The following is a 27720-nucleotide window of genomic DNA, read 5'->3' on the forward strand; positions in this document are numbered from 1 at the left end:
TCGATGTGTTGATATAGGAGGGCACTTAGAGGAGGGCATTTTCCAATTTCAACTGAGATTAGATTCAACAAAAAAAGGTCAAATTCATTGAAAGGTGTCTACAAGCAAGTAATAATAATAATGCCCAAATTCCATTTGTCTTCCTGATGCATTGAAGGGACAATGATACTTGTTTGTGTTTGATAATGAAGATACACCAATAATAGTCCCTCTTTAACAAAACTAGTTTTGAAATGTGTAGGGCCTAATATAACTTAATTTATAGTATTAATATTAGCAGGGGATATATTGGGTCCTGCCCCCCCCCCCCCCCCAATTTAAATATAACATCAATTTAATACAATGGTGGAGTCACCTTTAACCACATAAGATGCATGTATATAAGGCCAAAGTCTTAGCTGCGAAAGTTTAACCTAATTGGAATCCCATTCTCCACGGACATTAATTTGTTGGAAAATACGCCAAACTCTTTTCATGTGGGTGCAGATGTGGTCCATTTCGGATAAAGATGCCAATTGCCACGTATCCAACTTAAGTAGCTTTATACGCCAGCTTAATCATTATCATCCTTGTGTCATGTATCATCAAACCTCACACTATATTTTTAATCAATTGGTATCTAGCTCACTTGATGAGAATAAGCATGTTCCAGATGGAATTATATATTGATTTCTGCAAACAAAAATATAAAAATGCATGTATTCAGTTACAGCTTCACTAGCTAAATTAACTTTGAAAAGAATATGGGAAAGCTTTGAAAAGAAGATAAAGGAGGATAAATCTTGCAACAATATCATATAATAAAACTTACATTGAATCACGATATTCATTGAACAATTGAGCTTCCATTTTCATTGATCTGAATGTGGGAATCAATTAATCTAGAACTTGATGGTTGGAAACAGATACGTATACGTTGATGGGAATCCAACTATAGAGAAATTCCAACATCTGCGGAGAACCTGAGCAGGCCCAGAACACCAGTTTCTTTGGAATACTATCTAGCCGCACATTGTTTCCACATGACCCTACCCTACCCATTAGTAACTCAACCATGGTTGAATTTATATAATAGAAAATTATGTACGAGTAACGTTGTCATTCTAAAGTTATATATATAAATAAAGAAAAGTGAACAAGGCTAGGGTTGGTTGATTAATTGATGATGCATGTTCCCACACTCACTTTATATATACCACATGCCTAACTCAGCTTCCTTCCTCCATGTATATAAAACCTGCATCCTCACTTTATATATACTGTCCTAGTATAGTTGATTGATGATATATATATATATATATAGAGAGAGAGAGAGAGAGAAAGATTATTATTATGTGTGGGGAAGTGTGAGTTAGAAAGGATAAAAGAAAAAGATGAGTTGCAATGGTTGTCGTGTCCTCCGAAAGGGTTGCAGTGAGGAATGCATGCTACGACATTGCCTACAATGGATAGAGAATCCACAAGGGCAGGCTCACGCCACCCTCTTCGTCGCCAAGTTCTTCGGCCGTGCCGCTCTCATGTCTTTCCTTTCCTCCGTACCCGCCAACCAAAGATCCGGTATTTATGCAACCCAACCCTTTATAAACACCATGCATCAAAAACGAAAAACCATATAATACACGAGTTTCTTTTAGTTTTCTTGAGACATTTCCAATGGTACGATCCTTAAAAACATCTAATGGCTTCTATTACTTTCTCACAATTCTTAAGAACAGTCAAGAAACATTGCTTATATAAGTAACTATTCTTATATAATAACTGTCAGGTTAATTGTTCCAATGGTAAAACTGATTCTTAAGGTTAAGAACTCTGTAAACAACTTACATAGGAGATGCTCTTGTATCACTAATCTTTCAAATAGCAAGCTAAAGATGGTAATCTTCATTAGATCATAATATTATATGTCAACCAGTCCCATATGAACTATTAGAGTTTGGTAAAAGATTTGGATTAATATGCACATACTTTTAGCATATTAATAATATCTCGTATGTACGTATGTAGTTATATTTTTAGCATGCAAGAACTAATAATATCTCGTGCAAAATTGTGACTAGCTATAAGTGCTACATACATATAAGAAATTCATCTGTCTGGTGATCTATGATTGATATGAATAAGTAGCATATATAATTGATGAATGAGGAGGTGTGGTGTATTTAGTTATTATTTGTGTCTATGAAGAAGTTTGGAAAGTTGTGACTTGTGGTGTGTGGCACTATACTTGCAGCTTTGTTTCAGTCACTGCTTTATGAGGCAGTGGGGCGTACTATAAATCCAGTGAATGGAGCAGTGGGGCTGTTGTGGACTGGGAACTGGCACCTCTGCCAAATGGGTGTGGAGAAAGTGCTCCGAGGTGGTGCTTCGTTGACCCCACTACCTCACTTCTTGGGTGCACATCAACAAAACCAAGTAACGGATGTGGAGACAGTGATGCTTGGAGGTGCAACATGTCACCAGCTAAAGAAGCCACGTGTGGGGACACGGACACCTTCTGAGGAATCCGAGACCTCCACGTTGAGAAGTAGAGCAGAGGATTGTGCTCCTCATGCTCAAAGTCAAAGGAAGCTCCTTCCACTATTCTTCTGACTTCTCGTTAGTAGCTAAAAGCTTCTTGTTTATATTCTCTTATTATTGGATGAGTATCTACCATGACAATACATGGACAAACTTAGGTTTAGAATTTAAATATGAAATATTGTTTTTACTTTCTTATTTTCCTTCTTACACTTTCTCAGCCATGAACTAGCTAATCCGGTATTGTTCGTCTTTATTTCATGATAAGAATGATGTGAAAAATAAATTTTATAACTCATGAATACGTTATTAGATATGAGTTTTGCCACCCACAGTCATATCTTCAAATAGAATTGTTTCCGTAAAAGATATTTGTTTTCAATACCAAAAATAAAAAATAAAATAAAATAATAAGTAACTAGATACTAAATCAGCAACATTTCACTAACTTAAACGTTGTAGAGTCTTTATTGCTGTTGTGCATTTGCTGCTGTCTTTCTCCGCCATGCTTTGCCCATCAAAAATAACCTTAGAACCTGTATCCTCCTCAATTTAGAGATCTGAATATATAACTTTGGCTCTCTTCCTCAGTTTCCTGTGTGCATTATCTCTAAATATTCTTATCATTACTCTGTTGGTTTCTTGACTTAAATGCTTGAGTTTATGGTGAGTGTTCTACTTCTCTCTTAAAAGTCTGCGCGCTTCTTTAAGAAAACCATAACATTAGGAAAATATTTCTCGATCACAAAATTAGGACAACAAAATATTATTCTTCTGATTTCGTGATATATTTTTTAGAGTTTATTTACCATTAAAAAAATTGCACTCTTCTGATAATGTAAAAAAAACTTTTACATTGAATATTCTAGTTAAAATCTTTTTGATATACGTAAAGATAAAAAAAAATAAAATAAAAGCAGAAGATAAAAACAAATGTATTTAGTATAAGTGTCAAAATTTCTATATTCAAAATTTGAAACACTAACTTTAATAGCACAAATTTCAGAATCTTTTTTTTTTTTTTTCTTTCATTTTCCCCCCGGTGCACTTCCTACTTCGGATTATTACATATTATATACATGAAGAGAAGGAAAAGTTATACATGATTGTAATTAGAAGGATTCTTCTCGGGTTAATCCTTGATTATCTTTGATGCTCTGCACGGCCCTCTGAGGCTTCGGTTGCATTTGATGCATCTTTCCTTGCAACTGCAGTCAGTCACTGATAGAGTAGTTAAAGCACTATACCAAAAAGGAAGCAACGCTCCAAGAACTCATGCAGGAACGGACCTAAACTTTTAAAGATGATAATTGAATTAAATAATTAATAAACTGAACAAGACAAGGTTCTGCATTTATGAACAGAGGAAGACATGTCGAATGTTAATCACACTATTTTCAAATATTAAAATTCATTCCGAAATAGTATAGTATATCACCTCTTTTTGAATCTTTTTATAATTCCCCTCATCAGCAGCACCGTATGAGATTTCAGAATTCTGTCGTTCAACATGGAGAGAGCCCTCCCTCATGGGGTCAACATGCTAAATTATTATTGGCAATAAGAACAAAATTATATAAGATAAAATGCCAAATGCATGAAAGAAGATACATCTCACGTTTATGACTGAAATAAAACAAGAAAATTCAGTCCTACTAATTAAAATTTAAATACAGACATGCCAACAGTTTCCAAGTGCACTAGAAAAAGAAATCCCCTTACACCAACAGGACTTGAGCGGTTGAGCCCTTCATGAAATATCCTGCTGTATTAACGCTATCTATCTCCACATTGTGTCACTGAAAGTGTAGATGGTTGTGACCGAGTTGGTGAGTATCCCCATCCAACTGAGTCTGAGTTTCAATGATACTCCCCACTAATCATTGAAACTGAAGTGTATAAAGGATGTCTTGATTCTGTAACTGACAATGAAACTGGATGATTACCAAAGATATTCTTTTGCATACAAGTCTGCATAAAAGAACAGATCAAATTAAAGAAATTTTATTTCTAATGAGGATAAAATAGACAAGGAAAATAACTCTGGCCGCAAAGAAAAGTATCGTCCCAAAAGGAAAAACAAATGAATGAATATGCGCATTTAAATAATCAAAAAATGCAACTTTTCTGCAGCAATAGCCAACAATTTACCACAATAATCATAGATAAGTGGTACAGTATAAAATATAAATATTGACTCATTCACTCTCCAATTAATAAAATTAGACATGATGTCTTGAATTAGTTTTCCAGAATCATAACTCTTTTACATCATCTCTTCCATGGTTACTATGAATGAAGTTGACAAAAATTAGATGGACACTTTCTTATAAGTTATTGAAATTATGATTCGGCTACTGAAAAATCAAGTATATATATTACAGAAATAAATAACAAAAATTAATTTCCAGAAAAATTTGGATTCATATGAGCTGATGGAAGTTTTCCTCATGTCATCTGTTAACGTAGCAAACTATACTATTCTTTCAGGTATTGATTTTGTTGTAAGGTGAAAAAGGTATCACCAGTAATCTAGACAAGAACAACTGCCATCCTTAAAATGGTGAAACCGATTTCGATCTCTAACTATAATATCTCTTTGATATGCCGATGATATTAGCTTGGTAATAGTATGGCAATCCCCACAAACTCTCAGGTTTTTTATAATTCTTATAGGCAAACTTGAAGAAGATGATATTAGTGCAAACGCTATAGCTAGCCTTTCGCTGTGGTAAGAGAGGAAATCTTCCTTATCTTCTTCTTCTACATCAAACAAAACTTCTGATGTTTTTGGCTTGTGACCATATTCTTGTAGCCTTCTATTTATCTCCCCGATCTTCAAACATATTTCTTTTGAAAATGGATGAGCTTTATCACCTGTGAGAAACTCATGCATGGCACCATTAATCTCCACCAAGCTAAATCCAGGCAATTTGTCAACCCCACGATCTTTCATCAGCATCCTCACTCTCTTCACATCATTCCACCTAGCAATGCTAGCATACATGTTAGACAGAAGAACATAGTTTCCACTTGTTTCTGGTTCTAGCTCTATTAAGTGTTTGAGAGCAGCTTCCCCCATCTCTAAGTTGCCATGAAGTCTTGCTGCTCCAAGTAAAGACCTCCACAAAATTGCGTTCGGTTTCATGGGCATATCTTGTAACCTCTCCTCTGCCTCCTTTAATCTCCCAGCTCGGCCAAGAAGATCAATTAGGCATCCATAATGCTCAAGTTTTGGCTCCATCCCATGGATCCCCTTCATTGACTCAAAAATCTCCAGGCCCTCCTCTACCAATCCACCATGAGAGCAGGCAAACATAGTAACTACAAAAGTTGCACCATCCGGAACTATGCCCTCAAGTTTCATCTTTCTATACAGTTCAAGTGCCTGATTACCATGACCATGAACTGCAAACCCCCCAATCATGGCATTGTAGCAAAATGTGTCCCTGTCAAACAGCTGATCAAACAATTGACAGGCTAGATTCAGACAGCCACATTTGGAATACATATCCACCAGCGCAGTTCCCACAAAACGATTCAGTTTAAGATTGTTCCTTAAAACATAACCATGTGCCCACGCACCCTGACTAAGTGCACCTAGATTAGAACATGCACTAATCAATGCCACAAGTGTAACTTCATTAGGCCTTATCTGAGACAACTGCATGTTACTGAACAAATACAATGCCTCTAAGGACATATCAGCATCTTCAAAACTGGTGGAGTAACTAATATGACTTGCACTTTGTGCATAGGCAGACAACATGGTATTCCATGTAGCAAGGTCAGGTTCACTAATTTGATTGAACAGATATCTTGACACACACAATTTTCCATATTTAGCATAGAAATTGAGCAACGAAGCTTGGACAAAGTGATCATAAGGGGGGTGAAGGAATTTCAAAACATGGGTATGGAGAGGAGGACCGTGTTGGAGCCATGGATCAGAGCCACAAGCCTTGAAGAGGGAGGGAAAAGTGAAGCTATTGGGTTGGAGGGTCTTGTGGGTGAGAATCCGGTTATAAAGTGAGAAGGCTAGATGAATTTGGTCACTCTGACGAGTCAATGAAGAAATGAGTGTATTGTAGAGGAAAACTGTTGGGCTTGGGATACAATTAAAGATGGTAAGAGCATAGGTTGAGTCAAATTTGGAGGATGTGTTAAGGAGGTGACTGAGATAGTATGTCTGGAATGAATGACCAGTTGTTACCATTTGAGCATGGGCTTGCTTAAGGGTGTTGAGGCTGTCGCATTTTTGCAACTTTTGGAGAAATGGATGGTTCAACATGAGGCTTTTGGATTTCATGAAATCAACTTATAAAGTTGATATGACCAACCCAAACCAAACTCACCACATAGCATTAGTTGTTATTCTAAGCAAGAAAATGGGAAAATACTATCATAACTCCCCCAAGATAATGAAGAAAAGAAGATAACATGGAAAAACACGACAAGACTAATCATTTATATCACTTCCATGCACTAACACGATGACGACACAGTTTAAAGAACCCATTTCCATCACAAATTTACATTAAAAAAAATACACAAAATGCAAAAGTATGTGAGCACTCATAATTGATCAGAAGTGTCTGCATACCCAGCTAGCGAATGGAACATGATTGTGCAAACCGAATAGAGGGTTTTGGAAAGAGAAACTATAAGGCGGGAACTGGGAAGGGGGGAAAGGAAAAGAGCGAAACTATGCGACATTTGCAGAACAGCGTTGTATTGATGAGTAAAATCCAATTGGGTATGGTATGATACAGAAAATTCGGTTGGGTTTGGAAATAGAAAATTGAAGTAAAGAGCGTCATGATGAAGACGACACAAGATAGATTCAATGAAATGATTGGTTTTTTTTTTTTTTGGCCTTGTTTAGAATAGGTGCAATAAGATAAACTCCATGGGCCGGGTTAGGTAGATGGGCTGTTGTCTCCTTAGAGTGTGGGATGTTACTATCCACACCTTCTGCCCCAATTATTATTTAAACTCTTTTGAAAATTGTTTTTTACAAAAATATCTTTCACACACCCACAAAATAACAATATTTTTTTTTACAAAAATATCTTCATGACTAGAATGACTAAAAAAAATTAAAATATTTCTTTTTCTTTATAATTTTACTTATTCTACTTTTTAGTTCTTCTAGTTTTAAAATAGATATTTAGTCTTTATATTTACATTTTTAATTTTTTTAATTTTTATAGTTTAAGGTAAATATTTTTAGTCTCATATATTTGTAATTTTTTTAATCATTTTAATATCTATTTGTTAATTTTTTTTATAATATTATCTCTTTTGTATTAATATGACAAATATATTAATTTAATTTTGTGTAGATGTTGAATATACTTTGTTAGAGTTATTTTAAATTAAATTTTTGACTTTTTATGCATCTTTATGGTTTCACTTGCAATGACCATTGTTTAAGACATACTTTTTTTTACCCTTACAAAATTTAAGACTTTTACCACGTTAACACAATAGACAACAATACAAAAAAAAATTATTATATGGACAATGTTAACACAATAGGAAAAGTTTTAATGTCTCTTTTATATGGACTAAAGGGATTACAAAATTGCAAATATAGAAACTAAAAGCATGTCTTAAATTATAGAAATTAAAAATAATTGAAAAAAATAAATATAAGAATAAAATATCTATTTCAAACTATAAGAACTAAAAGGTAAAATAAGTATAAAAAAAAATTAGAAATAAAATTTTAATATGATTGTCTTATATAAAGATATAAACAATATTTTCTCAAAATTTTACAAATTATAAATTAATTACTAATTGATTATATTTTAAAAATATATTAAAAAAGAGTTTAATTATAATATTTTTGAACTAGGGACTTAATTAAAAAATTTGAAAAAGTTAAGAGGCATTAAAACTTCATCTAAATGTTTAATTTGAAAAGTTGAAGAAAATAATTAATATATGTGGAGTTGAGGGAAAAAGAGGGGCGGGGGTAGTTTTAAAAATTGATTAGGTCAGCGGCCTGTGTAACATTTATCCATTTTTGAAGCTTTTTCGTTCGCACTTCCCACTTCCCTCTTCCCTCTTCCCTCTTCCCTCTTCCCACCGCTATACTTTCAATTTCAAATTTCAACAGATGGCATCTGCGCTTCCCCCCGCCACGGGGCGAGAGTTGTCGAATCCTCCGTCGGACGGCATCAGCAACCTGCGGTTCTCGAATCACAGCGATCACTTACTTGTGTCCTCATGGGACAAGGTATCATTTCTCTTTCGCACTTTTCATTCACTTGCTATCTATGCATTCATTCACTCACTATTTGGATCCTTCGCTTCAGAGCGTGCGTTTGTACGATGCCAGCGCCAATGTGTTGAGAGGAGAGTTCATGCACTCTGGTCCTGTCCTCGATTGCTGCTTCCACGACGATTCCTCCGGCTTCAGTGCCGCCGCCGACAACACTGTTAGACGGTCACTATCTCACTCTCTATATAATACACCATTTTTTCTTCTAAATTTTAAAATTAATTGTTAGTTGCAGCAAGAAAAAACGCCCCTTTGGAGAGGCCTCTTTATAGTTCCTGCTTACCACTTAGAGATTAGTTTACTTTTAGAATGGATTCAATTGTTGCACATTACATCTCTGCTCAGAGGGAAGTTTTTTAAAAGGGGAAAATATATTTTCCTCTAAAATTTCTCAAGTTCGGTTTTAGTCCTCTATATATTTTTGCCCTATTTTAGTCCATCTAATTTGAAAATGCACCATTTTTGATCTTCAAAGTAGTTTAAATAAGATTTTATAATTATTTTTAAATGCTATCTAAAGTACTTGAAGGATTCAAAGTGATGCATTTTAAATTCGAGAAACTAAAATAAGATGAAAAAATTTAGAGGGACTAACGACATATGGTATTCTTTTTAAAATAAGAGGAGTAATGTAATTTTTTTGCTTTGGTCTATGAACATAATTCACTCAGTTTCTCAAAATTGGTATCCAAACATTAATATGTGCTCTAGGGGTGTAGCTTTTGCTAACCAAGCATTGAAGAGGGCATTCATCTCTAAGTAATAAGTAATTCGCCCTTTATATTATTATTATATGATTGCTCCAGGCTATTCTTCAGCTCCAATAAAGAGGATATTCTAGGAAGGCATGATGCGCCTGTCAGATGTATTGAGTACTCATATGCTGCAGGTCTCTCTTCCCTCTTTCTCTATAATGCTCACCTTTATTATCATATCACTTAATTCCTCAAACAAATAAGTATTTACTTATATCTTGTCTGTCGCTATAGGTCAATTGATCACTGGTAGTTGGGACAAAACCCTCAAATGTTGGGACCCTAGAGGTGCAAGTGGGCAGGAGCGCACTCTAGTTGGGACATATCCACAACCTGAGCGTGTTTACTCTCTTTCCCTGGTTGGACATCGTCTGGTTGTAGCAACTGCTGGAAGACATGTTAATATCTATGATTTGAGGAACATGTCTCAACCTGAGCAACGAAGAGAATCTTCATTGAAATATCAAACCAGATGTATTCGCTGTTATCCCAATGGAACAGGTTAACGTCAACTAATAGTTACAACTCAATCATTGATTTTTCCCAAGATGACACACTGATTTCTGTTATGTTTCATAGCCAAGATATTTGTTACCCTTCATACTCAAATAACTATTTTGTACAGGATACGCACTTAGTTCTGTTGAAGGCCGGGTTGCAATGGAATTCTTTGACCTCTCTGAAGCTAGCCAAACAAAAAAGTATCAATTTCTCTGTATTCCTTCATGTTCTCCCCTTCTAATAGTACTGTGATGTGAATATTTTTATTTTTGAACTACTTGTCCACACATATGATAGTATTTCAGTGCACGTGTTCATCAACTTTTACCTGCTAATGACCTCTGTAATCTTCGTGCAGATATGCTTTTAAGTGTCACAGAAAATCAGAAGCCGGAAGGGATATTGTCTATCCGGTAAATGCAATTGCATTCCACCCCATGTAAGTGTTTTAGAGTGCTTTGTCACATTTTCACCTAGATTCATCATTTCCTTAAATAACGAGGCACTCTAAAGATAATTTTGAATTGCTTGTTTCTCTATGTTTTACAGTGTCAAAAGCTGTAGCTTGTAGCATTCATGACTATAAATCATATTAAGAAAATTTTCTTAATAGCTTTGTTGTGGCTTGGAGGTCATGGGTCTAAGGTCTTGTTTGAATAATTTTTTCTATAAATACTTACAGAAAAAAGATATAAAAGTAAAATGAATTGACTTACTGCTATAAGCTAAAATCAATTTATGCTCTCAACTTCTAAAGAAGTTTTCTCATCTAACTTTGAAAGTTGAAGTACATTTTTTGCTTTTAACTTGTGAGAAAAACCCAATTCATTTAATCTTATTTTCTTTTCCCAAGTGCTTGGGGAATTTTTTTATTTTTTATTTTTAATTTCAAAACAGTCTTTCTTCACTTGTGGGGATAAGGTAGTGTACATCTACCCTCCCCAATACTCCACAAAGTGTACACCGAGTCACCCTTCATATATTAAGAAAATTTTCTTGGTTGAGCAGTTATAGTTCATCCAAAGTGGAGGGAATAGATGTATTTTCTTCGATATAGTTCGAGTACAATATATTGAAGTGGTAGATGAATGTTCTGTATTACAAATATACAAAACAATGAAGTACGCACATCTCTTGTTTGAGGTGTGCAGTGTTAGACATTTCTGACAGTAACACTCCTCGACATTTGTCTGACACATGTTAGACATTTCTAATTAGGTGACCAATTAAAAAATTATTTTTCTGTTGGCTTGGATACTAGCCAACACCTTTATATATAATGTGTCGTGTTAAAAAATTATTTTTCTATTGGACACTTGAACCGACACCTCCATGTGGATGGATACACACTTATATTGTTAAAAAAATATTTATTGCTCTTATAGATAATATGTCATGCCTTTTTTGAGCCTTGTTATCATAGAAAAAACATAGAAGGTTGGTTTAAAAAGATACATATGCCATCAATTTAGATCTTTTGTTATGTTACTCATTTCATTTCATGAGAGTCTCTTTTTGTGTATGCATCTTAGTCTCCTGTATTTTAGACATTAGCCATGTCAGATGTTGGTGTTCATGTTGTGTCCAATGTATGTGTTAGAGTGTTTACTTTATAGATCCAGAATCTCTGGTAAATCATTCTTCTAGTGTTCCCTCTCGTTTACTCCTGTCTAATCCCTAAAATTTCAAGAGCTCAAAAGATGATTTGGAATCAGATGGCCTTATTATTAATCTTTGCATGTTAGTATTACCAACTCATGTTGACTTAATCTGCAGATATGGTACATTTGCCACGGGAGGCTGTGATGGGTATGTTAACGTATGGGACGGAAACAATAAGAAGAGACTTTACCAGGTTTTATTCATTATTTCTGAGTAATTTTAGTGACCAGAAACTTCCTCTATGGTAATAAAGTCCTATTCTAAATTACCGTTTTCTCTGCTAGTACTCAAAATACCCAACTAGCGTTGCAGCACTTTCGTTTAGCAGAGATGGACGCCTGTTGGCTGTTGCATCAAGTTACACATTTGAAGAGGGACCTAAACCGTATGCTCTCTCTCTCCCTATTTGTCTGTCTTTCTTATACGTGCTAGTTTTGAATAACTTGTTATTTTCTTTTTACAGCCACGAACAAGATGCTATCTTCGTTCGTAGTGTGAACGAGATTGAGGTCAAGCCGAAACCCAAAGTCTACCCTAATCCTCCAGCGTGATTTCTTCGTTTTTTTTTGTTTTTTTTCCTTCAGTTCTACTGTTTCACTTCCTTCTAGTGAACACCAAAAACTACATGTAAAATGTTGTGAAGAGCTAGGTAGTTGCTAGATACAGGTTTCTGTTAGAAATGGCTTTCCTATATTGTTTGTCTTTATCCCCGTCAAAGTAAATTGAAATTGAAAACATCCTTATGTCAGCTCAGGTGCAAAATATGAATTGAGTGTGCAGGTTTGTTTTGTAACAATGCACTTTGCTTATTTTTCATTTCTTTATTCCCTCCTTTTTTCCTTGGAAGTTCTATTACAGTGTCTCCTTGGATTAAAGAATAAAATAAACTTAAAACTGATAAAGGATAACCAGTAGTGTTGTACTTCTCCCGCAATTTTCGGCACAGTATTAAAAAGAAACTTATCATATTAAGGCCTATATTTGTGGTTGACCAACTAATGGAATCCAGTTAATCCTTTACAACTCAAGATAATATTGGGGTGGACAGATGTATACAATCAATTCAAAATAACTAGTGGTATAATAGTTGCTGGCGAGAATGCGTGACAAAAAGCTTCAAGAATACAATCTTAAACAAAAATTGTGTATGGAGATAATTAATGTTGAAAAAATATGGATACAACTTAGGGTGACTAGACACGTTTAAAAGGACAATGTTAGTCAGGCTGCAATGGTGGCAGGAAATAATTTCGTTTCTTTGTGGTTGGAATGCATTCGTTGTTTTGTTCTTTTTCACTCTTAAGTACCGTTCCTCACGCTAATTGCTTAGAATTGCTTAAAAGTCGCCTGTTAGATTTTGGTGACAAGGACATCTATCTGCTAAGACGCTATTCATTGGACGATATTACTTCCAAACTAAGAAATTCATGTAATATATCTACATATCGTACTTTTACTCCATACATCTTTATTTTGTGATTTGGTTGAAGAGATCTCAACTGAGAAACACGAGATATTTATTAGAAAACAATAAAGGCATAGTTTGATCATATTGAAGCAATACTATATTTGCTTTCTTCACTTAAACGGACGGTTCTAGCTGCATTTTTGCTATGATATCATTATTATGTTTTACTAATTTACAACAACTTGGACCATAAACACACCTTCAAACATTTGTTCTCCCACCTGCTAGCAATTTGACAGTCCCACACAACACATTTTTTCTGATGAAATGCAAAAGTCATGTCTCTGATTGCTAAAACTATAGTGACAAAATACATCAGACATATACCGGGGATTCAAATGAAGATCTAAGCAACAAACTACCTAATAAACAATGATTAGTTGATTACATATAGATATATACATAGACACTCGCTTTTCCTCAAATGACAAGGTTGTATACAGCTAGCTAACTAGCGAGTGAAAAGCCACCTCTTTTCCTTTGTAAATTGTAATATTCAGATACAAAGATATACTACACACGGCATACAAGACCACAACAACTTTCAAAAATGTCAAATGAACACCGAAAACCAGCTATTGACCCCATTACATTCTTATTACCTTCTGTGTTATATCTCCACCCCGTGGAAAATAAAAGGCTGGGAGTAGTGTTAGCATTAAGAGTGAGTTGTCAAATAAGATCAGTTCTACACACGTGTTGTCAGGCAGCTGGAAGTTGGCACGCGAGAAAGTTGTAACATATGTGTTCTTAAGCTACAATCCTTGACCTGCCAGAATTAATAGATACAAAACAACAATTAAGAATATTGATACAGCATTTTAGTATGAGATAGCTTTGAGCAAAGTTACCTGCATAGCTGCTAACGAGGACAAAAACTCCTTGCATTGTTCAAGCAAAAACCTTTCTTTTGAGGTCACCTTTAGGATTTCCGCCACCAAACAGTTAGTTTCTTCCACCTGCTAGGAACCCCATGCTTTTAGATATACTACCAGAAGTGCAACAGAAGCTTATCTGTAACCCAATAGGCTAATTCCCCCCAAGTAGTTTCCTTGAATTGTATGGAACTAATTTATGAGCAAATTAGCCATTGGCCTTGAGCAACTCTTTTCTAAATTAAACAAAGGCTTCAATGGGTTCTAATCAATTAACTTTTGCTTTGGTTGTACACAGCAAAATGGTGTTGAAAGATCCATGTCATTCACCCAACTTTGTTACATTTTCATCATATTAGATGAGCAGATGACCACAGAAAGCAAAACAATATCCTTGATGGTTGCAGAAATGACCCCAGGTAACAATGCATGGATTAGTGCACCCATATTCTTATCCTAGGAATAGTTCAAGGAACAAGGCATCAACAAATTCAAAAGTAAACTTGAAAATTTAAAACAGGTTAGAAAATGCAATTGTCAAGCCACAATGGTATATGAAGCCCAGATACTCCAAAAATGGAAAGGTATCGGTGTTGTACCCATGTCAAATACCAATACTCCTCGGATGCTACTGGATACGTATCCAAGGACCAAAAAGTATCTAATTTTTTTATATTTATTTTTAACCTTTTTTTTCCTTGCATACTTTCCAAATACTAATTTCTTATTAGTCACTTCTAGATACATATCAGAAAAGCATCCAAAAAATTTGCCTTAAGTTTTTTGTACAATCATGTTTTTTATCATGCTGTGAAAGGAATTTGAGTACATACTCCCTTATTCATTCTTTGAAGAAGAAAAAATGGACCAAAAAGGGTAGAGATTTGATTTAAGTGCATTTCAACCTTCAACTTTTGCCTATGAAAGATGGAGTATAAAAAAGGAGACTAGGTTGAGACATTAGTAGAGGTATACATCACACACTTGATGATGATGCTAGACTTCTTAAATTGGCAGAATTCTCTCTTGATGAACCAAACTTTGAAACTATGTTTTTTTCTAGATGAAGGTACCAGGAGAGAAGAGAGTAATACAATTAGCATTAGACAATAATTTAGTAATGATGCTTTTGAGTCAGGCTATTATTGTATAGAGCCAATATTAGCTTTAAGTTCTACCAAAGATGTTTTTATTAATATAGTTAAATTGATATGGGCAAAAACTGTATTTTCTGTTGTGATTACAAATATCTTTTTTTTTTGTGATTACTAATTTTGGTGCTCGCAGACTTAAAATCCAAGGATTTAGGGTTTTTTGTCAAAAAAATTAGAAAAGTATTTACAATTAATTTATGCTAGAATGCCTCAATTGCCCAGACACATTCAAACAAAAAAACCAACTATCAAACAGAAGTCCAAAAAATAAATTATACATATCTCAGTTTCATGCAGACATTGCATGTATAAAATGACAATTAAAAGAGCAGTGCATCATAGGAGAAAAAAAAGGATATAAAAATTCACCTTTGAAGAAAGAGTGTATATTGAGGATGCCATAGACTGCATTACATCAACTGCTGACCCCAAAGCATCTTTTAGATTTGGTACATCAGCCTGATGAAGAAATAACAGTTTAATATTTGACAGTCTTTTAAAAATAGTGTGAAATATCCAAATTACAAAAGAAAAGTAACACATACTATTGCTTTTTCAACAACCGGAAGACGGAGGGTACTGGCCTTCAAAGCTTCAGTTGCTCCAAGCAAAGAATTGGAGTGATCTCTATCTAGAACAGCCCATTCCTCCAAATAAGAAATCTATTCCCAAGCACAACAAACATCCATTATCACCAACAATAATGATAATAGTAGTAATAAAGAAACTATCAATTGGATTGATGAATGCTGATTATGACTCTCAAGTAAACACAGCATTTAATCCTTATAAGTTATAAGATATGCTTGGAAGTTGGAAGTAACAATATTGAATTGCTAAAATGTTATCAAATGTTCAACTTTGCATCAAGTTATAAAAAGGGTCAGGTACTTCAACAGTGAGCAATTATTTATAAAAACAAAAAAGCAATACATATTAAAATGTAAACTTTAGAAAGTTAATCACCATCCAAGAGTTACACATTCATTGCACAAGAGGCATTGTTTTAAAATTGAATTATACCTGTCCTTTTAGAATGGAAGTTAACTTCAATTTTTGCCTCAGCAATACAAGCTTGATTCTTTTAAGTATGACTGAATGTCGGAGTTCTGAGATTGTTACCCATGCATTCCACAAATGTCTCTGGCACAATTAAAATAGCTTGGGTTAGCCTACAGTATATTATCAGGTGATAGTATTGTAATTGTTATCAACCAATAGCATAGCCAATGTCAACCTAAACATTGTGGGAGTAAATCATTTCACAATACGAGAAGAAATTAAACATGCAAGTACAGATCTACATGCAGAAACACAACTTGTGGAAATGTGTGATTGCCTCTCATGATAAAGAATTCAGAACATTTAATCCAAAATCTGAAAATCATGAATGAAATTGTTGAATGCCACTAAGACCTGTATATTTATGGGCCCATAATGAGATGTAAAAAAGATCATATGGTTCAACTTCATTATACACCTGACTTAAGGTCGACAAGACTAGGTCAAGGTATGCTACCAAGAATCTTACACAAAATACACTTTCACCAACTACTTCTACTTTCTGTACATATGCTCACTCAAGTGTATGACCATTAAAGACACTCCTCATCTCTGCATGTAATATGTTCTTTTGTGCACATAGATAGAAGGTTCACAAGTTTACGTTTCCATTTGAATCAATCCCTGTGAACTTCTACTTGTAACTAGTTGTAAACTTGGGCCAAATACGGGACAACACTATTTATACATTTCTACATGACAACCTTTCACTATATACAACATCCTCAAGTCACTACCAACAAAGATAAGACTCTAAGGAGCCTACCATAATCTATCTGCCATTAGAATGATATTGTGCACTTTTGAAATCTCCAAGCATTTACAAGCAAGGAACATGGATGAGAAATACTATGGATCTATTAGGATAAACTTCTTTAGAAGTATTTATAGGAGGAAAAAATAATAAGGCAAAATGAAATTAGTTTCTCTATAAGCTAATTTGTAGAAGCTCTCTCATATAACTTCAAAAAATTTACAAATTAGCATGTGCATAAACTAGTTTAAACTTATGGAGAAGTTTGTTTATTTTTTCTTCCTACTTTTTTTTTCTTCTCACAAGTGCTTCTGAAAAAGTTTATCCAAACAAATCCTATATACATTTTCCAGGTTTAAATGCTACACCCAGCAAAAGCATAAAGATAACAAGTTTCACTGCCTTAGTCAATCAGCATTCTTTCTGAACTGAAACCTAGCATATTCCCTTGAAAACGAGGCATCACTGCTCACCATAAGATCTTAGCAACCTAAACTTCAAGCACAGTGCTTCTCAAATGTAATTTGATAATGCATTCCTAAGCACATCCTATTCTATTGAATGTTACAAGTGTGACAAAGACCCCATTAATCTAAATCACTCCACAAAACAGTACAATACAAAAGCATTAAGCAAGACAATTACTAAAAACAGCAACCAAAATACTTACTAAATATGGCATGACTTAACACATAACCATACCTCAGCATTCAGTTTCTGCACCATAAATGTAGCATCCGCCCTTGCATTCACAAACCTCCACTGCACATACCGGTTGTACAGCAGCCTCAACGTATGGGCGTCGAATATCCGATCTTCCCCAATCTTCCCTCTCCGCACATCGGCCGAGAAGCTAAGAATTGAGGGTGTGTTACCAGAACTACTATTGATGGAGCTGGCAACCGTGCTTCTCACCCTAGCAGGACTAGGCATCCCCCTCGACGGGGAAGATCCCGCCCAAAGCTTACTCGGCGAAGCAGGCCGAGCATTCACACTCCCCCTGACAGGAGAAGCCATGGTCCGCGGTGACAACACAGGGCCATCACTATTATACCTTTTCAACTGAGAATTCTTTGCCGGGACCCCAATTCTCGAAGCAGGGCTGGTTGACAAGGGCGAACCAGGGTCCTGCAGCCGGCGAAGGCGGCTATTAGTCTCCTGCCAAAACCTTGCAGACACAACAATGCCGCGAGGCTCCTTAAGTGCCTTGGCAGCCCCAGAAGAGTCATGTGCTCCTGAAGTGCTCCCAGAGGAAACACTATCAGTATCAGAAGCAGTGAGATCACAAGCCAATGAAGACTTACTCACCAAATTCACATCATCATGATTATCATTATCAGTTCTACTACTAGTAGTAGTAGTAGTAACAGAATTAGCATTGCCCTTCAACAATTGAGCTTTCCCCAAATCCAAACTCAACCCTCCCAAGCCATCAAAAGAAGCCCTTCTCCTATCACCCTCCACCACCATAGACTGCTGCAAAGCCCTCACCACTTTCCCAAACCCATTCCCAGCAACCTTGTTCCTGTCACTGCAATCCACGCTCTTGGAGAGGTGATCCGCCTGCCGGGTCCTCGCCGGCCACCGGTGCTGATCTGCCGGCCTTGAATTCTCCCCCCTCACCGGAGTGGCCCGCCTCCGCTCCGGCGTGGCAGCCTTCCGCGGCGGCGGGGTGGCCGCCGCCGCCTTGGTCTTGCTAATGGGCAGCGAAAAGGCCTCACCTTGGAAGGAAACCGACAGGCTCCGGGTGGAGGTCACGAGAAGCTTGGCCGCCTCGGGAAGCGGCGTGGTTGGCCGCGGGCGGCGTCGGTCGACCGATTGGGAACGCTTGGGGACCAAAGGGGTGGAGGAATTGGTGGAATGCGAGAGAAGAGGGGAAGGGAATCGGCGAGAAGAAGAACTTGTGGTTGATGTTGAGGTTGAAGTTGAAGTAGTTGTTGTTGTTGTTGTTGTTGTGGTTGAAGAAGGTGAAGGCGAGTGAGACATGTACCTTGAAGAAACTTGCCTACCCTTTGGTCTTCTTGGGATGGTGCCATTGTCTTTGTGAGAAGGGTGTTCCGAAATGGCAGCCACCATTTCCGAAAGCTCCTAACTTGCCCTCACATTGCCTCTTTCATGAGGGTTTCGTCTTCCCCCAAAGCTCGAATCTTGGATCAAAGGGTGTTGGCTCAGATTCGGTGTTTGGGAGGCACAGTGAGTGCGTGAGAGAAATAGCGATGCAATTGCAGGGTGTGGAGAGAGAGAGAGAGAGAGAGAAAGGGAAGTAGGTGTAATAAAAAGAAAAAGGAAAATCAAAATAGAAATAAAGAGAGAGTGTTGCGCTTGCGCAGGTGAGTGTGAGTGAGCCTTTGGGGTGGGTTTTGGTGAATCTTTGGAGGAACGTTATGTTATGTTATGTTAATTCTTGTTCTTAATCACGCTTATTATTTCATAAGCTTCTTCTTATTCCCTTTCTTTCTTCGGATCATTCCTTTTCTTTTCCTCACTCAAAATGTAATTTTATTCCTCTCTCTAACCTAATTATGCAATGCGTAGTTGCAAGGTGTAAATTCCTCGCTGCCGTTTACTTGTAAGGAAGGAAAAAGCAAAAAAAATATTATATATATATATAACATTTATTTTACAAGGATAGATTTAAAAGAGAATATAATACTACCTTTCAACCAGAAACACCATAATACAATAATGTATGAAGTTTCATAGTAAATAAAAAAAAAAAAAATCACTACAGTAATAAGTTAAAGTCCAGTTCATTGTAAAAAAGTAAACTCTTTAAGATGTGTTTTTTTTCTTCTTATATACATGTGATGAATGACTTAATGTTGTTTCAATATAATTTAAATTTTAAAACTAAGTTAAGACTAACATATATCATTCTTTAAGGAAGAATACGCTAAAAAATTGTCATACTCAAGAAAACGTAGCTTAATTTAATATATACAAGTAGTATAGCGTTAATGCCATCATTTTTTGTGTTGTCATATTATTAAAAGAACTTAATAACAATAATATGATTACGTTACCTTATACCAACGCATAATTAAATAGTACAGTAATTAAAAAATAAACCTTCTTTTGGCAACTAATTATAGATTTCATAAACTCTGGTCATTAATGAAGTCCTTCACCAATTAGTTTAAACACGGGTTAGTGTCCATCCCTTTCCTAAACCGATATTGCATCAATTTATGCTTTGTTCAGAGATTCAAAATCCTTCATATTTTCATGGAATTCTCTCTTCAGTTAGTAGCTTGGCATTTCACAATATTTGGTAGGAGAGATTTGAAAAGAAAGAAACCAAGTTGACCACATATTTAGACTTAAATTAAACTTATATGCAATAGATCTATTTCATTTTTTTCTTCCAATTTCTTCTTACCAAACATGACATTAATGTTGTTCCCTTCAACTATTCAACTAAGCGATTGTCATGAATGAAACTTTTCCATAGCTACAAGTACATGGATAAGTTTCATGTATTTCTGTACACACATTATTCTCAATATTCATAGGCTATTTGCTTTATTTCCTTCTTAGGTTTTATATTTTTATGACTGAGCACTTGTTGTGTAGGTAGCTTGCAAAATTAGTCAGTCACAGGATTCAATCCACAACTACATATATCGTATTGATTTAACTATTTCTGCCATGAGGACTAGATTGTTGTCCTTTTCATGCTGAGGTGAAATATTAATTTAATTATAATTAAGACGTATAATGGGTAGAGCGTTTGATTTCGTATACAAGAATACAAAAGAGCTTCACCACCACACAAGACAATGTGATGTTTTATGCTTTCACGTGTGTATATTGTATGTGTAAAATAATATGTATACATACTGAGATTTGGCACTCAGAGTGACGTGAGATAGATAGATTACTTCATTGAGAAAGAGATGAATGAGCTAACCATAATGAAAGGATCTCTAAATCAAATACAGTGGTTGATGCTATCAATGAAATGCCCAAAAAGCTTAGGCATTATCAAACAGAAAGGCAATGTTGCCTAATTGTGATTTTTGCAAGCTAAGCTATAATCAATTTATTATTATAACTAGATTAAGATGCCACATCCTTTTCTGTCCCTCTCCATCTACGCCACTCATTGCAGCCATTGAACGCATCTTATTTCTTAATATCAACATTCTTCTTTGTTTTCTCCAACCTTTGGTTCTCCTCTAGATTTCTTCTTCATGCATCTACTTGTTTGTCCCTCTGTATCTTCTACTGGCTTTCATTATTTTTTGTCAATAATATCTTCATTGAAATAATAAATAAATAATATAAAAAATATATATATATATCTTCCAAATATTTGATAATTTCCTTTCCTTTTCCCTTGCCCTCGAATGTGCTTGCTTCTTGTTTGATCTGAAAGCATCTTTGTGTTATATAAATATTTAAGATGGTGACTATTTCCTAGGCTGAGGGTGTAGTTCTTTTGTTATTTAATTAAGGGGAGAGATTAAAATGATTCTTTGATGTTGTCACGGGTTCACAGTAATTCTACCTGGGGTGTCTTTATAGAGTAATTTAATTAAAAACCAAGGTGGAACAAGGTTGTGCGCAGGAGCTAAGCAACTAGAGTAATATATTTAAGATTGTAAAACTTCTAAGGTAATGGTTTGACAAAACAAATTATTAATCTGAGTAATTGCAAATTGCATATCATTCCAAATCTTGACCAGTACTGAAGCAACCCTTTCCTTTATAGTCTAATTTTACTCATAAATTCCCTTTCATTTATGTGAAAAATGTGTGCTGTATTGCGAGAATGTGGTATTACAACCGATAATTACTTTAGCATCTCCCAATGCCTAGAGAAGAGACATCTCTATCCAAAATAGTTTCGGGAGATCCTATAAGCAAAAGAACTTACAACAAACTTAGGACTAGGGGTTGGTTGAATTCTTATTTTTGCTGTTAACTAATAATTAGTTAGAACAACATGATTATCCACAGCAACTAGCTACTTCAACAGAGACACTGATTGTTTAGCCCTGAATTATAAATAGTTTATGATGAATCCTCACATCAGTTAACATTCATTGATTTATTGATTGTATTCAGCAATTGAAAGCAGAAGATATGGTTATAGTTATGGTTATGGAATTTGATTAACGAATCCATGGGAAATGTATCACGGAATGATGAGAAAGGCAGAATTGTTTGAAGGCATGTAACTTACGTTACACTCAATGGAATAATTGGATAAAAAGTAAACACACACTCATAGATGTCCGTTTATAGGGTATTAATTAACTTTGCTTAGGAAGTGATTATGGGGTTAAGGAAATAATTCTTCCCCTGTCCCATAGCTTTCCAACTTTGCTTCTCCTTTCCACCTCAACCCCACCAAGGAAAGTGTGTGATTATTTTATCAAATGTGATGAACTCAAAGTTGGTGTCCGTATTGGCGGCTGTTTTGCATGCTCCAAAATGTGGTGATTTTTATATTAAGCTGGGGTTAATAACCCTTGAAGCCAAAGATTCAAGATTCCTCATATTTCAATTTTTGAGCTAATTCTTTGAGTACTCAAAGTTCTATGCAATTTCCTATTTTATGGATGCATTTCGGTTTTCATGCTTATTTTGGAGGATGATTACATTTGACAACACAATCCAAAGAAAAAGAGGAGTTTTAACATTTTGCACCACCCTAATAGACAATTAAATACTCTAAGAGTCTAAGTTACCGTAAAATCAAGATTTTTATGATATACTCTCTTATTGATTAAAAAAATAAAAACACTTTGTAGGATTCTTCCGTGTCTGCAGCAGGATTTTCTCTCCAGCAAAAAATATGACTGTTTGTCACGTATTCTTCCTTTCTTAATTACTATGTAATAACTGATTGTTAAGATTTTAAATTATAGCCGTGGTCACAGTTTTGTCATATGACTTGTTTGTCATATTCCTTGATATTGCGAAAATTGAAAACAAATATAGTTGATGCGGCTACATATGTGATTAGGCAGACTTCAGAAATTGACGCTGTGATCAAAATTATAGTTGTAAACTGCTTTTTCTTTTAATTTTGATTATGTTAATCACCGCTTAAATAATCAACCAATGCTAGTAGCCTTACCTCCCTCTTCTATTCCTATCTTAATTCTTAAAGCAGTCTTGTGCAGAAATTTACTGGGATATAATTACCAACACAGCATAAACATCAGTAAAAAGTTCCATTATCATAACCTGTAAAATAGTACAATTTTTGTTAGGAGAATGAGATCCCGAAAATGACAGCTTACTTGTATAACGAAATATTCTTTTCAAAGGTCGTATGCACTACGATTTAAGAGGTCACCTCTTGTACGATCACTTCTTGCTTATAATGATATAACAAAGCCATGCATATTTTAGCATTCCTTCTATTTTGATTTGTTTTGTTCAACAGAGAATGAACGCATTTAGAAGAACTCCGGAAATATGAATTTAATTCCTCTACCTTATGTAATAGAAATTGTGGTTATCACTCTAATTGCATACGCAAGGGAATGAGTAGGATTCATTATGGGGTCATTTTTGGGTGATACAGTAAGTTAGTTAGGACGGGACCCTTGGCACTGTTTTAGAACTAACTTTTTTATGCTCCCAAATTAGGTGATTCGCAGAGTGCTGCTGATCAAAATAAACAAAGCAATTTAAAATTATAAATAAATAAATAAAAAGTTTTGTTCATTTTATGTGTTTGTTATCATGAGGAGTTATGGACCACAGAAATCCTTTAAAGATTTAACCACTTCACTGCTCGTTATCTTTTTTGCAACATCTTACCAATAAGAAAGTACCGCTCATAACACTTTTTGTTTTGGATCATTATACTCTAACAGATCCTAATCCTTTGCAATTTTTTAAAGTTGCAGTTTCCCATCCAAATCGGAAGTTGATAACATACCCTTATTAAAATTTAACAATGCAACATAACATAATTTCCATTCTTCTGATTTCAACTTATCACCCAAATGAAGTTTCATTAAAGCCGAGCAACTATTCTATTAATTTTAGAGTACACTGCAGTAATGCTTGGTAACATCAAGAGAAGACCTATTCATGATCTTCGCTGGATGCACAGTAAATTTATGATGGTGACGGATAAGATCGAAAAGCAGATATAATAAAATATTGGAGAATGGCAGGTGAGGGATTCATGCATGGAAAGAATCATCAGAGAATAAAAGTAAGATGCTAAGGTGACTTGAATGTGAAGGAAATTGGAGCTCCGCATTTAGTAGTTGGTACAGCTTATAAAGCAGGTAACATAAGCATTTGTGTGCTTTTATTCTGTGCGTCGGATCCTCCAGAGAAAACACGTATATAAAAACACTGTCCGAAGATACCAATGTTTTATATCCCTCCATTTGTAACATGCATTATTTACTTGTTATAAGCTTAGTAAATGCAAATTTTATTCAGCTGAAACTAACTAATAAATACAACTTTCCATTTTAAAAGTCTCACCCCTTCCACTTTTTTACAATATAGAGATTACCGGAACTATATTCCAAAATAATGTGAATTAGAGTTGTGTTAAAACTAGTTCAATATTTTTAATCAGCAACTTGACTCAACAAAGATATGCACAAGAACCTCGTATAATACAGAAGCAGAAAATATTTGACAGCTAAACTACTACCAAAATAATGTAATTTATTTTATTTACCTATTGAAAGATGTCAAAGAATATCTACTAAATATAGTTAATTCTCTGTCCTTTAATTTTTTCTTCGAAATATATCTTTAGAAAATACGTCGACAGCAAATTAAGAAACTGTCAAAATCAAGTAACAGCCATCGAACAATATCTCTCAACCATACATTTCTCTGCCTAGCATTTCGGAATGCATCACTTGACAATTACAAGACACTGCATATCACTGATTACTCTCACCTGAATGAAAATGAACGTAAAAGACGATCAACAAATTCTTCATAAACTACATACTGTAGTTTTGAGTTTTGCGATACTAAAAATCAACTCTAACTTTATTTACGGCTCTTAACTTCAAATGGCAATCTCACAAGAACAAGATCAAAATAGCTTCCGCCAACAGTTTAAATTTGTTTTCAGCAGTGGTAAGCAACAATGCAACTAAATGGTAATTCTAATTCTAATGACACAGCAACCACAAGAGACAAAGGGTTGCGAATGCAAGGTAGTATAGGCATGCAACTGTATGATACGGAACCAGATTCCCTGCAGTCAAGGGAATCCCACATTCACACTGAGATATTTTACCACCATTGGATCCACCACTATCATATTCACAACCCTTAATTTTGCTTTCTCCAAAACAATAGAGAAAAAAATGCAGGGAGAAAAATAAAGAGATGAGTGACTGCAGGGAATATTCACCCATATGATGCGAATGCATATAGCTGCAGAATAATTAAAGGATCAGGGATGGAGGACCTAGTAGTCCAAAACCATTTATATAAAAGTATATTTCATTCAACAAATAATGTCTGATAATTAATTAGATGCAAAAAAACAAGTCTCAAGTTTCTTCAAACATAACTTCCTTAAAACATCCTAGTGCCAGAACATAAAATTGGTTGAGTGGAGACATCAGCTCTTTTAGCGATACTGCAACAACAACAACAGCAGCAAAAAAATGTAATCAGAACTCATGGCATGACAATAGGTGAATCACAGCAAATTAACCTACCACCAAAGCATAAATTCACATTAAACTAATGTAAGATTAGTACTGGGAACGTCACCCTAAATGTATACCTTAATGAAGCCAATTTCCTTGGCATTGCTGCGGAAGCACTGCCTGCAGCACATAAGGCCATACTTCCTAATCAATCCATGTGGATTCCCGCACACGCGGCTGCAACATAGGGAGAACAGGAAACAACAATTAAGCAAAGCTCATCAAAACAATTGAACTACAAAAAAGCATATATAACAAACCCAACCAAATTCTCCCGACAACTCTGAACAAGCCTAAAATATAATAGCCTAAAAATCGTATTTACATTCAGTACCGATACAACAACAGCATCCAAAGCCCTTTCCACTGGGTGGAGCAGGATACATGGATCAAACCAATACATACTTCCATTCAAAATATCAGTACCAACTAAAACTACATCAAATTGGAAAGACCTCATACAAACAATTTGATAACACCTACCCATAAGATACAAAACTATCCTTGAAACTATATGGCGCTACAAAACATGTGATGTGAACATAACGACGGCAAATAAGTAATCTAATTTAAATTAGAACAAATGCGACAAAACCCTCAAAAACATATGATGATGCATAACATGACTCGTAAACACACCCAGCATGATTACACAATCCAAACCAAGGTAAATAAAATACAAAATGAAAACGGTAAGGGCATCGACACAGGGAAATTATATTTGGGATCAAAATAAAACAGAGATTAAAAATCAAGAGACTTTGAAATTGAGAGTGAAAGAGTGACATACCAAGCGCGAGAACCGGGACCGTAGTTTTTGGGGTGAGAGTTCCAAACGTTGGAGTGTCCCATTGCTATGCCGCAGAAGAGGCTCCGATCCAAACACGCAGTCGCTGAAAAATGTGGAAGACTCTCTTTGTTATCTGCAGATATCAATTTATAACAAAACCTCACATTAGGGTTTTCTCGAAGTCAAACATCATTTGGGCTAAATCTTAGCCCAACACTCCTCTTGTTGTCTTTTGGTGGGCTTATAACTCACTGAACTGGGCCTTTGAAAATTCACACACTATCTTTCTCTTACTTTGGGAAAGATTTCGCTCCTGTCAAAATATTATTTTGGTTTCGAGTTCTTTTAATTCAATTAAGATTTTCTTTAAAATATTACTAACCCTTACCAAGTGGGACAATTTCAAATAATTCATATGAAAAAAATATTAAACTAACATAATATTAAAAATTTTATAATTACATATAATAAAGATATAATTTAATAGAAATTAAAAAATGATTTTACAACTAAGTGTGAAACAAGGAAAAGGTGAGAGAATATCGAATGCAGGGGTGAGTACGAATCCAAAATCCGACCCAAAATAAATAAATAAATAAATATATATATATATATATATATATATATATATTGAAAGAAAAATAAGGTAGATGGGTATATTTGAACGGGTTATCAATTTAGGGAGTTAAAATATAATTTAAAATGATTAATTTCAGTTAAGTTCAATTTAAGTTTTTGGACTATTGATGTCCGAATTCAACCATTCAAACAAAATAAAAACCAAAATAATTATTATTTAGGCCTAAAAATTAAGCTTATTTTGGCCCATATTTAATCTTTATTGTTAATGTACAAAAAAAATTAATTGAGTGTATAGTTTGTAACTTCCTTTTTTATATCATGTACCCAAAAAAAATTTTAATATTTAAATTATTTGAAACTTGAACAATTTTATTCATTTTGACTCTAAACAAACTAAATAATATTTGAATGGTTAAATATATATATATATAATAATAAAATAAAAATAAAAATAAAAAAGATACACTACTTGAAAAGAAAAAGATAATAAATTAGACAAAAGTTTTATTTGAACCAACTAAATTATTAAAAACCTAAAACATCACTATTCATAGAAAGTTGTTCGATAAAATTGAGACCCACTCAAACCAAAACCCACTTAAACGATAAGTCATTTGGTCGGGTTTAGGTCTAAATAATGCAAGG

General features: G+C 34.9%; 5 protein-coding genes across 6 annotated transcripts; 2 read left to right on the forward strand and 3 right to left on the reverse strand.

The window, feature by feature from the left end:
- The first annotated feature begins 1222 nt into the window (after nucleotides 1–1222).
- On the forward strand, nucleotides 1223–2833 carry LOC109795428 (LOB domain-containing protein 38). Its single transcript, XM_020354933.3, has 2 exons — nucleotides 1223–1557; nucleotides 2231–2833. The coding sequence occupies exons 1-2, from the start codon at nucleotides 1374–1376 to the stop codon at nucleotides 2587–2589; spliced, it is 543 nt and encodes a 180-aa protein (XP_020210522.1). The 5' UTR covers nucleotides 1223–1373; the 3' UTR covers nucleotides 2590–2833.
- A 600-nt stretch (nucleotides 2834–3433) lies between these two features.
- Nucleotides 3434–7387, reverse strand: LOC109807141 (Pentatricopeptide repeat (PPR) superfamily protein). 2 transcript variants are annotated; one of them, XR_014428015.1, is made up of 3 exons: nucleotides 7121–7381; nucleotides 4240–4488; nucleotides 3434–4060 (listed from the first exon to the last, which is right to left on the reverse strand). XR_014428015.1 is itself a non-coding variant. In XM_083060187.1 (3 exons), the coding sequence occupies exons 1-2, from the start codon at nucleotides 6824–6826 to the stop codon at nucleotides 4460–4462; spliced, it is 1461 nt and encodes a 486-aa protein (XP_082916313.1). In that variant the 5' UTR covers nucleotides 6827–7387; the 3' UTR covers nucleotides 3434–4060; nucleotides 4240–4459. The 2 variants fall into 2 exon arrangements, 1 of the variants encoding a protein (XP_082916313.1); XM_083060187.1 differs by having other exon boundaries at nucleotides 5395–7387.
- Nucleotides 7388–8519: 1132 nt separating this feature from the next.
- On the forward strand, nucleotides 8520–12523 carry BUB3.2 (Transducin/WD40 repeat-like superfamily protein). Its single transcript, XM_083060188.1, has 9 exons — nucleotides 8520–8764; nucleotides 8844–8974; nucleotides 9616–9698; nucleotides 9799–10065; nucleotides 10190–10265; nucleotides 10424–10504; nucleotides 11842–11920; nucleotides 12012–12112; nucleotides 12191–12523. The coding sequence occupies exons 1-9, from the start codon at nucleotides 8645–8647 to the stop codon at nucleotides 12276–12278; spliced, it is 1026 nt and encodes a 341-aa protein (XP_082916314.1). The 5' UTR covers nucleotides 8520–8644; the 3' UTR covers nucleotides 12279–12523.
- Nucleotides 12524–13460: 937 nt separating this feature from the next.
- QWRF2 (QWRF motif protein (DUF566)) lies at nucleotides 13461–19536 on the reverse strand. The gene is made up of 6 exons (XM_083060186.1): nucleotides 17743–19536; nucleotides 16248–16367; nucleotides 15770–15886; nucleotides 15594–15683; nucleotides 14047–14154; nucleotides 13461–13964 (listed from the first exon to the last, which is right to left on the reverse strand). The coding sequence occupies exons 1-6, from the start codon at nucleotides 19114–19116 to the stop codon at nucleotides 13884–13886; spliced, it is 1890 nt and encodes a 629-aa protein (XP_082916312.1). The 5' UTR covers nucleotides 19117–19536; the 3' UTR covers nucleotides 13461–13883.
- Nucleotides 19537–25460: 5924 nt separating this feature from the next.
- Nucleotides 25461–26653, reverse strand: LOC109792963 (small ribosomal subunit protein uS14z/uS14y/uS14x). Its single transcript, XM_020352422.3, has 3 exons — nucleotides 26494–26653; nucleotides 25781–25880; nucleotides 25461–25630 (listed from the first exon to the last, which is right to left on the reverse strand). Exons 1-3 carry the CDS (start codon nucleotides 26553–26555, stop codon nucleotides 25622–25624), a joined length of 171 nt encoding a protein of 56 aa, XP_020208011.1. The 5' UTR covers nucleotides 26556–26653; the 3' UTR covers nucleotides 25461–25621.
- Nucleotides 26654–27720: the final 1067 nt, after the last annotated feature.

Source organism: Cajanus cajan, chromosome 7 (assembly GCF_000230855.2).
Source record: "Cajanus cajan strain Asha chromosome 7, NIPB_CcT2T_4, whole genome shotgun sequence".
NCBI lineage: Eukaryota > Viridiplantae > Streptophyta > Magnoliopsida > Fabales > Fabaceae > Cajanus > Cajanus cajan.